At 47.5% G+C, this 12,769-nt stretch overlaps 1 protein-coding gene across 3 annotated transcripts in view; it reads right to left on the bottom strand.

Annotated features, from left to right (window-relative positions):
• Window positions 1-12,769, bottom strand: part of KCNAB1 (potassium voltage-gated channel subfamily A regulatory beta subunit 1) — a 76,483-nt gene that overhangs the window by 19,096 nt on the left and 44,618 nt on the right. For all 3 annotated transcript variants that reach the window (XM_009559733.2, XM_009559734.2, XM_009559735.2), the window contains exons 2-5: window positions 8,721-8,764; window positions 2,546-2,583; window positions 1,209-1,288; window positions 254-298 (exon numbers count right to left, since the gene is read on the bottom strand). In XM_009559733.2, coding sequence (XP_009558028.1) covers window positions 254-298; window positions 1,209-1,288; window positions 2,546-2,583; window positions 8,721-8,764 — 207 coding nt within the window. The remainder of the gene's footprint in view (window positions 1-253; window positions 299-1,208; window positions 1,289-2,545; window positions 2,584-8,720; window positions 8,765-12,769) is intronic.

Consider the following 12,769-nt stretch of genomic DNA (forward strand, 5'->3'; position numbering starts at 1 on the left):
GCGTGGTAATGATGATGGATATGCTTGGAAGCTCTGTTCGCTGTGCCATGCACAGAGACGATGGTCTCTGGCTGGTTCTCTGCGTACGCTCATCGCACACACAGGCTCCTGGCACTGCCTGGAAGCAGCAGTGCTCACTCCTGGTCCAGCATCACCTAACAGGCACCAGTTTTAAAAAACAGAAGGATTTTCTTGCCCTGAGGGGTCCCACTCATTTGCAAATAGCCAGAAATGTCGCCCAGCGATACACTACCTCCAGCCTTTCTTCTTCAGTATGTTCCCCAGGATGACCTCAGCCCTGCACAAGAGAAAGAACTCTGCATGAGGGGAGGCAGGAGGATGCTCAGCACCAGGTACCCCATTACAACTGCCATCTACCCCAAATTCCCAGGACACCAGCACCCATCCACCAGCCGGCGGCACAGCTCTCGGCTGTGCAGCTCCCCCTTCCCTTCCACGGGTGACAGTGACCCAGCACCAGCTGGGATGGGTCCCCTCCATCCGTACCAAGCGCCTGGTCCACCCGCTCCTGTAGGGACAGACCTGCATCCCTGTGCCTACGCAGCTTGAACCTGCTCTAGGAACACAGAGCCACTTTGTCCCCACACCAGGGTTGCGATGTCCCAGTCCACCTCTTACACTAAATACAAAGCAATGCAAATCACCCAAAGTCGAATATATTATGGATGGATATATTTTTCTCTCAATTGCACAGCAACACTAAGAGCATCAGCTCTGCTGCAGCCGGAGCAGCTCTCCATGCCGGGATCTGTGCCCAGGAGCCATCACTGGCACAGGCCATTCATCACCATTAAGACGTACACTGACTTTTCGTTTGTTTGGGACATTTTTCTCCTTGTGCCAATGGCAAGTGGCACAAATGACACATTTCAGGCTTCATCTGGGTATAAATGAGTTTGGGTTTGATTTTTATTTTATTTTATTTTTTTTTTTTTTAAAGAGTGCTCCAAAAATAAAGGCTTTTCTGTGACTCCTTAGAGAGAAGGGGGAATTCCCGAGCACCACCAGAGCCCTATTCATCATGAGTCATTGTGATACAAGGAGGAGCAGAGCCAAGAGAAGGGGTCTCAGGAAAGTGGAGTGGGACACTACTTTGCCCATGTCAAGGGAGTTGGAAATTGATGATCTTTAAGGTCCCTTCCAACCCAAACCATTCCACAATTCATCCTGTGGCACTGGGCACTCACTTGCCGGCTGCATACACCTCGGCCGTGTCGAACAGGTTGACTCCACTCTCGTAGGCGATGGTCATCAGCTGCTCTGCCACCTCGGAGAAGCAGAGACAGGGAGGTGAGGGGTGGCAGACCACATTCCAAGGATTCCAAGGAGTGGCCAGATTTACATCAACTTCTCTTTGACTCATCCTGAGAGGAATTAACCTCTTCTCATAGGAATATCCTAGGGTTTCTTATAGGAAAGCAGCCAAGAATTCAACAGGGTTATAGAAGATACATCGCAAATCTGTGGAGTTTAGTACAGAATGGGTAGTTCCATGGCAAAAGCTTAATTTTTTTTTGGCCACCTGGCAGACTGTCTCACAACTCCACAGCAGATGCCACAGGGTACAGAAATGCCTGAAGGTCATTTCATGCGATTCCCACTGTCCCCTGGGGAATTCTGCACCCAGCCAGGGTACCCACACGACACCAATGGCTTTAGGGCGGGCATCCTGCCAGGACGGGGCTGCCTTTCAGTCCTGTTTTTGCATGCATGAACACTTTACATTGACTTGTTCTAAGCAAGACAGCCAAGGAGCAGATTTATGATTGAAAGAAGTCATCTCGCTCCAGCCTGCAGTGCCAAGAAACAGGCACGAACTCAGGGATCAGCAGAAGAAATACCACCAAAGACTAAGTGAATTATAAATCAAAATAACCCTTTGAATTCAGACTCCTGGGCTATTTTCCTTCTGCCAAAGGCATTTTGGAGTTTCTGCCATTTACCAGAGGGAAGGCAACGGGGAGGTTGCCCTCCTTGTGATGAGTAGCACCTGCAACGTACCTGAGACAGAGGGGAACCCACGTGCCGCCCAGTGCTTGGGAGGATTATTAACCGAGATTAAGATCCATCTGGTATGGGCAAGAACACCTAGGAAACCCAAGCTTTGTTTCATCTTATTATGTAAAATATAACTCATCAGGCAGCTCCTTGTGAGCAGAGCCCCTGCCTGTATTTATGACTGTTGCTCATTACCTACATGGTGCAAAAATAGTTTCCAGTTTCTGCTCCAGGAACAGTAGCACTGCCAATGGTAAGGAGGAAATAGAACTCCAAACAGCATGGAAAAGAAGATCGCTTTAAGGGATCGATGAGTTGTTTATTAAAGTTGATCGCTGGAAATGTCAAATTCATTAAGGTTTTTTTGTAGCAGAAGCGCAAGCTTTGTGTTGCTTTCCATAGTAACTTTCTACCGTTTCCTCATGCAGAAACAGGCTCCTCTGATTTCGGTAGCCATGGTTTCATTTTAAAATATCTCATAATGGTTTTTCCTTCGTGCATTATACTGCCAAAAAGCATCACTTACCTCGTCTGAGATTTGACCTCCAAAAGTGACCCATGTCCCTAGAAAGAACAAAATAATCGGTTACTACAAGAGGGTTTTGCCAACAAAAATTTGCTCTATCAAAATTCAGGCTCCTTGGGATTAAATGGGTTTAAAATGGGATTAACAGGCTGAGAGGCTGTTGCGTCCCCTGAGAGCAGGAGGCGAACAGGCACTGGAGTCCTCACTCCTGGGAGGAGACTGCAGGGCCGGGCATGCGGAGCCGACACTGGCACATGAACCCGCTCAGGGATGCGCTGGTGGGATGCTGTGCTGCCAAAATACGTATTTTTTAATAGAAATCTGAAGCTCTTTGTAAAACTGTGTTTGTTTTCCAAAGCTTCCATTTGACAAATTGGAAAAAAAAAACCCTATACCATGCTGCTGAAACATATCATTTGGGGAATTAAACTCTTCCTAAATTTATGCTTCAGCATTTAGCATTGTACGAGTTGGAAGTAGGAAAAAAAAATGAGAAATATTTTTTATCAACATGAAGTATTTAAAACCTATTCAAGTGACTTTTCCCCAGAACTTTTCCATAAAGCCGGTGTCTGGCACAAGCGCAGCCAAGGAACAGTGCTTTCGTTAGTTAGCTCAGGGAGTAGCTGCAGTTTAGACTGCAGTCTATTATTAGGAAAAACCTTGGGGTGTTATTTCACGGTGACCCCTGTAGTGTGTAGATTTAACCGGATATTCCTAAACTGCAGGAATAATATTTCCAATATCTATTACGTGTGTATACATATCAGGAAGACACATTCCTAAGCTACTGGAAGGAAGAGCCAGCACTAAGCTGGGAAAGCGCCAGGTCCCATATGGGACACTGCTCAGCCAGCACGTCCTGACCCTGCCAGGCACCGCTCCTGCCCTATTTATCTGACCCTATAGAACACCCCATGAAAAGCGATGCCCAGACACAAAAGAGAAGGCTGTGACATTACCTTTGTCTTTTACTGACTTGTCACAATCTTTGATCACCAGCACAATTTTCCCCCTGGGCTTTCTGAGACCTACATGGAGCTGCGTGTAAAATTACGTGTTATTCATTTAATGGCTGGGCCAAAGCTCACGTGGCTCATTCAAAACCCTCCAGAATTTAAAACTCTGTCTTATAACATCCCTCCGTAAAGAGGACAGAGGCGTTCCTGCTCCAAGCTGGAAGATTTGTGCAAGACAGAGAGCCCACGGTGCTGGGGAGGGTTTGGGCTCTGATGCTGCTAAGGTCAAGAGGGTGGAAATTAAATGGTCCCTGCCTGCCTGTTTGCACTTGCAAAGGGCCTGGTGCAATAGATACATAAATGCTCCCACATCTTCATTAAAAATGTATTGGTTAGCTCACTCCTCACAGTGAAAGCAGAAGATGAACCTTGAGCAGGAGTCGGAAAGCAAAGTGCATGCCTGCTGCTAATGCTGGAGCTGCTTTGATCAGTCCCTGGTTAGAAACAAAACAAGGAGAGTCACCTCCGCTAGGAGAATCTTGCTCTCTATCCCTCAAAAAAAATAAAAAAAAAAGTCAATCTGAATTCTTTTATACCACAGGTTTCTCTGTGTAAAAATAAAGTTAATATAAAGATGTGTGCTTGCTGTGCGTTTAAACGGAAACTCTTATTTCCTGCTGAACAGTCCAAGCTCTGGAAAAAAACAACTTTCACAGGCCAGAAATGCATAACACAAAGTAACGCTACTGAAATAAAAAAAATAAGAAAAGGGCACACATAGTTCTAACTAATTTTGCTTTTACTTTTGCCCTTGATAAAGGAAATACTGGGGTGACAGCAGCACCCATCAAAGCCAAAGCCCCTGTGGCTGCAGCCCCCCCACCTGCCCCTGCTGTGCCTCGCTGGTTATGGACCTCAGGAAGGTACTTTCTCCTGTCACTGGAGGAAAATAGAGATAAAAATAGGTTTCAGTTTATCATTAAGCTTCTTTAAGCAGATGAAAAACCTCCAACTGAAGCCTGATTTCCATGCTAAGGCTTCAGAAGTGTTACTTTTATAAGAATACATTAAAATGCAGTTCTACTGAAAAATGTGTTGAGACTGTTTATCCCAACGTGATTTTTGTGCTTAAGTATGTAGACAGGTCCCTTGCGCAGGTGAGAAAAGAAGGAATTATTTATACACCTTGTGGATTGCACATCCTCTCTCGAGAGTGGCTGCCTACGACCTTATGACCTAACTCATGCCCCACCAAGCAGCGAAGCGCGGCACAGAGGCAAAATGCTCAAGTGCCTGGGCATGGGCAGAGCAGCCCGAGAGGTGGCAATGGCTCAGGAAAGAGGGAGGAGCACTTTATCTCTTTAAACACAAGTCATAAACACAACATTGAGTATACCTGCCTCTCTCCCTACAATGCTCCCAGGCTCTGGCTAAGGGAGATCCGAGGGGCCCTGAACAGTGAGCATCATTGGGATCACACAGGTGGTGAATCCCTGGGGTATTATTTTTCCTTGATAATTGAAAACAGGAAAAAAAAAAAAAAAACAGGGAAATGAGTTTTTGGTGGCAGAGTGATCTCCAAAGCACACGATGCCATCGGGAAAGTGAGATGCGCTGTCAGGGTCTCAGCCAGAGCCAGGGAGGCAGCACACGATTCCCCGTCCTGTGACACCCCACACCAGTCCGTGTGGGGAGAGCCGGGCACCCACAGGCAGAGCAGCTGGGGTGGCTGCTGGGGCTGCAGCACAGCACCCACTGCTCAGCACCGAGTAAAAAAAAAATCACTAAACCACTCCAGAAAGCACAAGGCACGCTTGGCATTTCAAACAGCGACTGAAGATGATTCACAACCTCAGCCAAGGGGAGTATTTGGGAAGAAAAATGTACTAGAGAAAGATATATTTTTAATCATTACTTTTCCCCGTACCGAGTCACTGTCTTTCCCTTTTCTATCCCAATCAGCTGTCCATAAAGACATCCCCACCACAACTCAGCGTGCCACTGGCAAATAGACTTCCTACTCCTGCCCTTTGCCCATCACAGTGCTCCCTTGCACTGGAAAGTGGTTTCCCAGCTGGATATCCTCACCTTCTACAGAGGATTTTCCGTATTAAAACTAGATTTGTCTCCATTTCCACCCCAGCCCAGAGCCTAGCAAGTTGTGGTTATTGCTGGGCTATTTGCTGATACAAAATTTACCACTCAATGTCTTTGCCAGCAGATGTGTCACCTCAGCAGGGAAAAAAAAAGGAGCTCCTGGATGAAAGTCAAAGCTTCGCCTCCTGCCAGTACAATTTTATCCCTGGCTTGCTCCTGGCGAGGACGCTGCCACATGGAGATCTGGCACGTGGGTCTGGTCTGGTGCTCTAACGACCAGCAAATGCTCAGCCCTGCATGCTGCAAGTACCACGTGCTGCGTGCCCATTGCCTCCATCTCGGGCCGGTGGATCTTTGGGACTCTCTCACATGTCAGGTTCGCAAAAATAAAGCTTTTCCCCAGAGCGAAGCAACCAAGAAGCAATGGCAGAAAATGTCTGGTTTTGTACTCAATTTTGAGCATAGGGTATCCCACCAGTGGCTGCAGGAACCACTCATTTTGGAAGGTTTCTTCTGTACTTTTGTACATGGAATTGGATTTGGGATAGCTGGTTTCACCCTGCTGCTTGTTTCCTTGGAGTCAGGGCTAATCACCTTGTTGGAGGCTGTCTCAAGTTTGTCTAAAAATCAACAGGCAGCCTCTACAGGCAGGATTTCCTCTGAATTAACTATGAGAAAAATAGTTAATTGATCTTGGGGTTTTTTTAATAGTGATCTTGTTTTTCCCCCTGCATTCGCAGCCGCATTTCAGAGCCAACATCACAGAGAGCACCTTGCAGCAGCCCCACATGTCCACCCAGGGTTTGACTGTTCAGATTCCTCAATTAAAGCCTTGCCTGGTGTTTGCTCACCCAAGGAAAGAAATGAAAGCTGAGCCCAGCCACGAGCAGAGCTCAGCACTGGGATAATGTAGGAGCTGAGCCCTCTCGGGCTCAGTCCCGGCTCCAGCAGGAGAGGAGGGAGGTTCAGCAGCCCAGGAGCGATTCTCAGCCACTGCCTCAACAAACCTTCCTAAATATCTTTGCTCGTGAAACGCGCTGCTAACACATCTGACCTCGCGCTCGCTCAACACTGCTCACACTGCAAGCAGCACCCAGCGAAAGAATTAATTGGAGCATGAGCTGGGAGAAGCAGAACATAATTAAAGGGTAAGCATTGCCTTAGCGCTGCCTACCTTTGATTTCTGTCCTGCTTCACATTTTTCTCTCTTACTACAAGACGAAGCGCACTCTCACCTTGCTGCGATTTTGAAAGGCTTTTAGGGAAGATTGCTGAGTCTTCAGAAACTTTGGTAAACCTTAAATTAGATTTTCATGCTGCAGAGAGTTTAGGGAAATACATCTATCTTTTACTGAACTGCAAAAAAAGAAGCTATTTAGAGAAGTCCTACGGGCCACCACTCACAGCAGACACCTGATGGATCTGCGGTGGGAGGGGAGGACGAGCTGTGCTGCAGCAGAAATACCTGTGCATCCAAGAGAAGATGGCAATTGAAATACAGGCTTTCCAGCCCTCCTCTCCCTAGCTGAGCTGTAGGGCCCACAGCTTCTGGATCAGGCTGCGATGCTTGGCTCTGAATTGATGCCCGCCAGCTCTCCCAAACCCTGCCCTTGCTCCCTCCTCCGCCTCAATTTATCCCGTGCAGCTGCACTCACAAAGACTCAATATATTTAGATGTTGCTGCAGTTCCACATGCTTGAAACTGAAGAAAAGCTCTGCAAAATGGTTTGTGGTGGTTTTTTTTTTCCTGCTGTTACTTCCTTCCCATAGATTTTCTCCACCACAACAACATTAGCTCTCGGTGAACTGGAAAGATAAAAAATAAGATCTCTGCACCAGATTAGGCAACTCTTTTCAAAGCCTGGATCTATTTTAACCAGAAGAGCTGCTCTTAATGGAATAGTCCTTATTTATATGACTTGTGATACAGGGTGACTTTCACAATTCACTCTATTTTAAATTCAAATCTCAAAGCATGTTGGAAAAAAATTAGCTAACCCCTCGAGCTCCTGCCCTGTGAACACAATTAGGGATGGAGCAGTGAGCTGGAACGGGAACCCATAGCTACAGCAAGCACCCAGTTCAGGCAGAGTCCAGGTCATTGCCTGCTCCTGCCTTCACCCATTTGCCCCAAGGCAAGAGTGCAGGAGCCCAGTGCACCCAGCTGCTTTCCTAAAGATGCGTTGGCGCTTCCACCTCTCTGTGCTGGCATCTCCAATGCCTGAGGGAACAAAGACCCCCTTTAATGTGTTGCTGGAGGTGCCCTGACAGAATGGAGCATCCATCCCTGGGGGTCTCTGTGCATCACCAGCACCTCCAGGCTCACCATGCGCCAGCCTCGCATCACAGAAAAGTGCTCACTGCAAGAAAAACAGCAGCTCCTTTCCACAGCGCTCAGGTTTTTTCTTAAATACATGTTCTTTTAAGCATTATTCACGTGAGCGGTTCAACTGCCATCAAAGACATTACTCGCATGAGTAGAGCCATCAGGAGCACTCAGCCCATCACACACGCTCTTGCCTGGGAGCTGACGGCCAGCAGCTTATTGATGCCTGCATCGCTACAGGACCTGCAGGGCCAGCACATACGGGCTGTGGTGCTTATAGATGCTCTTTTTGATAAAATATTGATAAACTATTCTTTGGGTTTCGAAACACGATGGAATAGAAATAACATGGTATACACACTGGATAAAAATCAAATAAGAATCTGTCTGCAGCCCAGGCAGGCTGCCATCCCCCGAGACCGGAGTTCTGACACTTAAAGCTCTTGGAGACCTTCACAGACGTCTCAGATGTGGTCTCTGCAGGCTGTCCCTCGTGGGGATCAGGTGTATTAGAAGGATTTTATGCCCTAACTGCTTGTATGGTTCCGCTTGAGAATCACGGGTGGAAAGCACCACCTCACACCATGGGAAGCGCTTCAGCTGATGCACAAAGCTGTTATTAACACACAGAAGGGCTTCTGCTGTGGGCCACCTTCAACACCAAGTGCAGGCTGGGGCTCTGAGAGCACATCTCTGCATCGCGCTACAAAAGCAGCCCCATCACCCATCACTATCCTGAGCTGCATCCAACAGGGCAGACACCCCACCAGGGGCAGCCGTGGAGGTTACTCACCCAGTCCGAGGCACGAGACTCTCAGTCCAGATTTTCCAAGGTTTCTAGAAAGAAAAGAATTAAAGTATTTTTAAGCCCTCAAGGGACACACAACTTGAATAAGTCCACGGGAAACCAGCAGCCAGGGGAGATGAGTCTCTGTTTTTGTCCAAATTGCCTCTCTTGCTGCAGAAGGTGCAGACGTTCCCTCAGCTGGGATGCCAGCTGCCCATTTTGGAAGAGGATGGATGCACTGCGGTGGTGCTAATAAACCCAAATACATTTAGATGTAACTCCTACCTCATGTCATTTGCTGTCCCATGAATAACACACCTGCAGTTCCTTCACTTTCACCATCAGTTACTATTCATTGATTAAAGTACTCACCTCATTCAGCTTCAGTATGTTTTTTATTCATCCTCACACTTGTCAAAACACTCACATCCATCACGGCAAAGCCCTGGGCCTGTTACTGCTGAGGCTCCCAAGCTTGTGGATTTTCCCCAGCACAAAACACCCTGTGACTTCTCAACTGTTAAAGGATTTTCACCAGACAGTGGTAACTCTAGGCTTGTTTTATTTACAACTCAGAGTTGGGCCACCACCTCAGTGAGTGGCAAAGCTCCACACCAAATCATCAGATATTTATATAGCATCATACAATAGGTATTTTCTTTGAAACGTTCTTGGTGCTTTTCCATGTGCTCCTAGTTCTTTATCCTTCATTAGCTCAGAAGTCCACCTTGATAATTCATCTCCACTCTCTCATTTCGGTTCTCCCTCAGAAGTGATGCTTCAACAGGTCGCGTTCCTCCTCCAGTCCTAAAAATCTAACAGCTACGTTCTGTCTGACATACCTTACACAATCTGTTGATTAGTGACCTTCCAATACCTGAAGGGGACCTACATGAAAGCTGGAGCGTGACTGTTTAGAAAGCCTTGGACTGACAGGACAAGGGGCAGTGGGTATAAACTGGAGAGGGGCAGATCCAAACTGGACATAAGGAGGAAATTCTTCACCATGAGGGTGGTGAGGCCCTGGCCCAGGTTGCCCAGGGAAGCTGTGGCTGCCCCATCCCTGGAGGGGTTCTAGGCCAGGTTGGATGGCCCTTGGGCAGCCTGAGCCACTGGGACGTGTCCCTGCCCATGACAGGGGGTGGAACTGGATGGGTTTTAATGTCCCTTCCAACCCAAACTACTCTATGATTCAGCTCAACTGGGGCTGTACATGTCACTACTGAACAGTATTCTGGTAGTTGTCATAAAGATTAATTTCCGACACCTGATCTTATTATTTTCTTAATACAATACTCCATTTCACAATCACTTATCAATAATATCTAAGTCCTGTATGGATATATTTATCATATTTTCTCATTTCCCTTAATAAGCTCCAGGCACTTACTCCTGGCAGCAGCTTGATTCTTCACACCGGTTGCTTTTCAGCACCCACAAGCTGAAGTTATAACCCTTCTCCCCCGCTCCCAGAGCTGGGCTGGAGACAAGATAATTAGCCCTGAGGCCATGAAACATGCCACACTTTAAACCCTAACTTAAACCTATCACTGTAGTACAAAAATGCCCTTTTAATTATACCCTCCTGCTTTAACCTTTACGTGACAACTGCATCTGTGCGATTCTTTTGCCAGATCAAGGTATAATTTGGGGACCATCTATCTACCTTCCACGGCAGAGTGCTGAGAACAATCACTGCTGGTTTTGTCGTTCCTAATGAATTAGTTAAAACCAAATAAAAATAAATTAAAAGCCCTGCTTATCTGTGGTGAAAGGGGTCTGACAAAACACCAGACCTCAACATGGGTCATGCCCTGCTCTTTCAGCTCCTTTTTTTTTTACGCGCTTGATTTTGGGGTCATTCAGGCATTTGTTCATTTTGCACAATTTCCCATGTGGGAGAGCAACCAAAGGCATCCTGGGGAGGAGATGCCACCTGATGGTAGCAGGCAGCCCTTCCCATCCCTCCCCAGAGCCCCAAACACCACCGCTGTACCCGAAAACCTACTGCTGCTGACAGGAATTTGACATTTTAAGAGAGGAATTTATCCTCAAGTAGCTCTTTCAAACGCTGCAGCTGCTTTTCCAGCACCACAGCTCCCTGGGCTCACAGCACAGTTGGGGCAGGCACTGACCTCATTTTTTTTCCCCCCCTTTTCTATTTTTTTTTTCCTCCTTTTCTACTATCTTTCTGAGTGAAAGCACAGCTGGAGCCTGCGTAACAAAGCCCATCCACGCACGGAATAGCACAAATGATGCCAATCCTCCCTTTCTCACCAGCAAAAAGCGCAACCCTCGGCGAGTTCAAAGGCAAATGCCCGGCAGCAGCCCGCCTGCTCCAGCCAGAGCCGCCACGCTGCTGGCGGGAAAGAGCAGCCTGCGCTTGCAGGGCTGGGAAATCCACATTCCTCCTGGAGACAGCCCACCCGCTGCATAATGCTCTTCAGAAAAGTCAAATGCTAGTCTGCATTTCCAAACAGTTTATGCTTACTTTGTCCGAGAGATTAAGTCCTTAAGACTCCTTCAGCCTGGAGAAGAGAAGGCTCTGAGGAGATCTTACAGTGACCTTCCAGTACCTGAAGGGGCTACAGGAAAGCTGAGGAGGGGCTGTGCACAAATGCGTGTGGGGATAGGATGAGGGGCAATGGGGATAAACTGGAGAGGGGCAGATCCAAACTGGACATAAGGAGGAATTTCTTCACCATGAGGGTGGTGAGGCCCTGGCCCAGGCTGCCCAGGGAAGCTGTGGCTGCCCCATCCCTGGAGGTGTTCCAGGCCAGGTTGGATGGGCCTTGGGCAGCCTGAGCCGGTGGGAGGTGTCCCCGCCCATGGCAGGGGGTGGGACTGGATGGGCTTTGAGGTCCCTTCCAACCCAAACTATTCTATGATGCTATTACAGCTTGACCATGGAGCTACACTATACAATCAACACTCTCCTCTCTCTATATCAATAGCGTGTGCAAAGAAGGGCAACAAAGGTGAGGAAGGGGTTATGGAACACAGGAGCTATGAGAGAAGCTGAGGGCCCTGGGCCTCTTTAGTCTGGAGAAGAGATGGCTGAGGGGAGACCTCATCGCTCTTTACAGCTACCTGAAAGGAGGTTGTAGTGAGGTGGATGTGGGTCTCTTCTTCCAAGTGATAGGACAGGAGGAAGTGGCCTGGAGTTATACCAGGTGGAGTTTAAACTGGATATTCAGGAAAATTTCTTCACTTAACGGGTTGTCAAACATTGGAATAGGGAAGTGGTAGAGTCATCATTCCTGGAGGTATTTAAAAGATATGTAGATGTAGAGCTTAAGGACACGGTTCAGTGGTGGGCTTGGCAGTGTTAGGATGAAGGCTGGACTCTGTGATCTTAAAGGCCTTTTTCAACCTAAACAATTCTAAGATCCTAGATATATAAATGTAGACACACACATACATATACTCTTTATATATATATATATATATATGCATTTATATGTGTATACATATGCGTAGGATATATATATATATATATATATATATACACAGAGCATGAATGAAACCCTCTGGTGCTGGCACACCTTTAGAGGGTACACTGCTCCTCCAGCAGCAGGGTCTGCCTCAGGGTCGCAGCCCAGGTAGCAGCTGGCTGTCCCATCCTTCCTCTGCACAGGTCACCTGTGCTCCAAAGCCACATCAGGGCTCATCCCCCACAGATCAGCAGTTTGGAGGGTAAAGCACATACACAGGGGAACTTATTTTTGATCCAGAATATCCACCTCCTTCCTGACTCTGGTCCTCCAACAATTCAGGACAGAAATATTGTGTTTGGATTTCCAAAGATGTCTTTGTCATTTACTCAGCACACATGTGACCTGGGTACTTGGAAAATTGTACATCTATAGTTATAAGCCAACACCGAAAATGCCAAGACTTTGCAGTGCAGGATTTCTCTTGCAAAATGAGCTCAGATGCTGCTCGGCAACTCGAGGAGGTTGTCTGAGCCCATGCTCCAGCCTGGGGAGCAGTGCCAGGTCGCAGCGCCCAGCTGCTCCCATCATTTTCAGCCTCCTTTGCCTGCAAACTCTTCC

This window comes from Cuculus canorus, chromosome 9 (assembly GCF_017976375.1).
Source record: "Cuculus canorus isolate bCucCan1 chromosome 9, bCucCan1.pri, whole genome shotgun sequence".
In the NCBI taxonomy this organism is placed as follows: domain Eukaryota; kingdom Metazoa; phylum Chordata; class Aves; order Cuculiformes; family Cuculidae; genus Cuculus; species Cuculus canorus.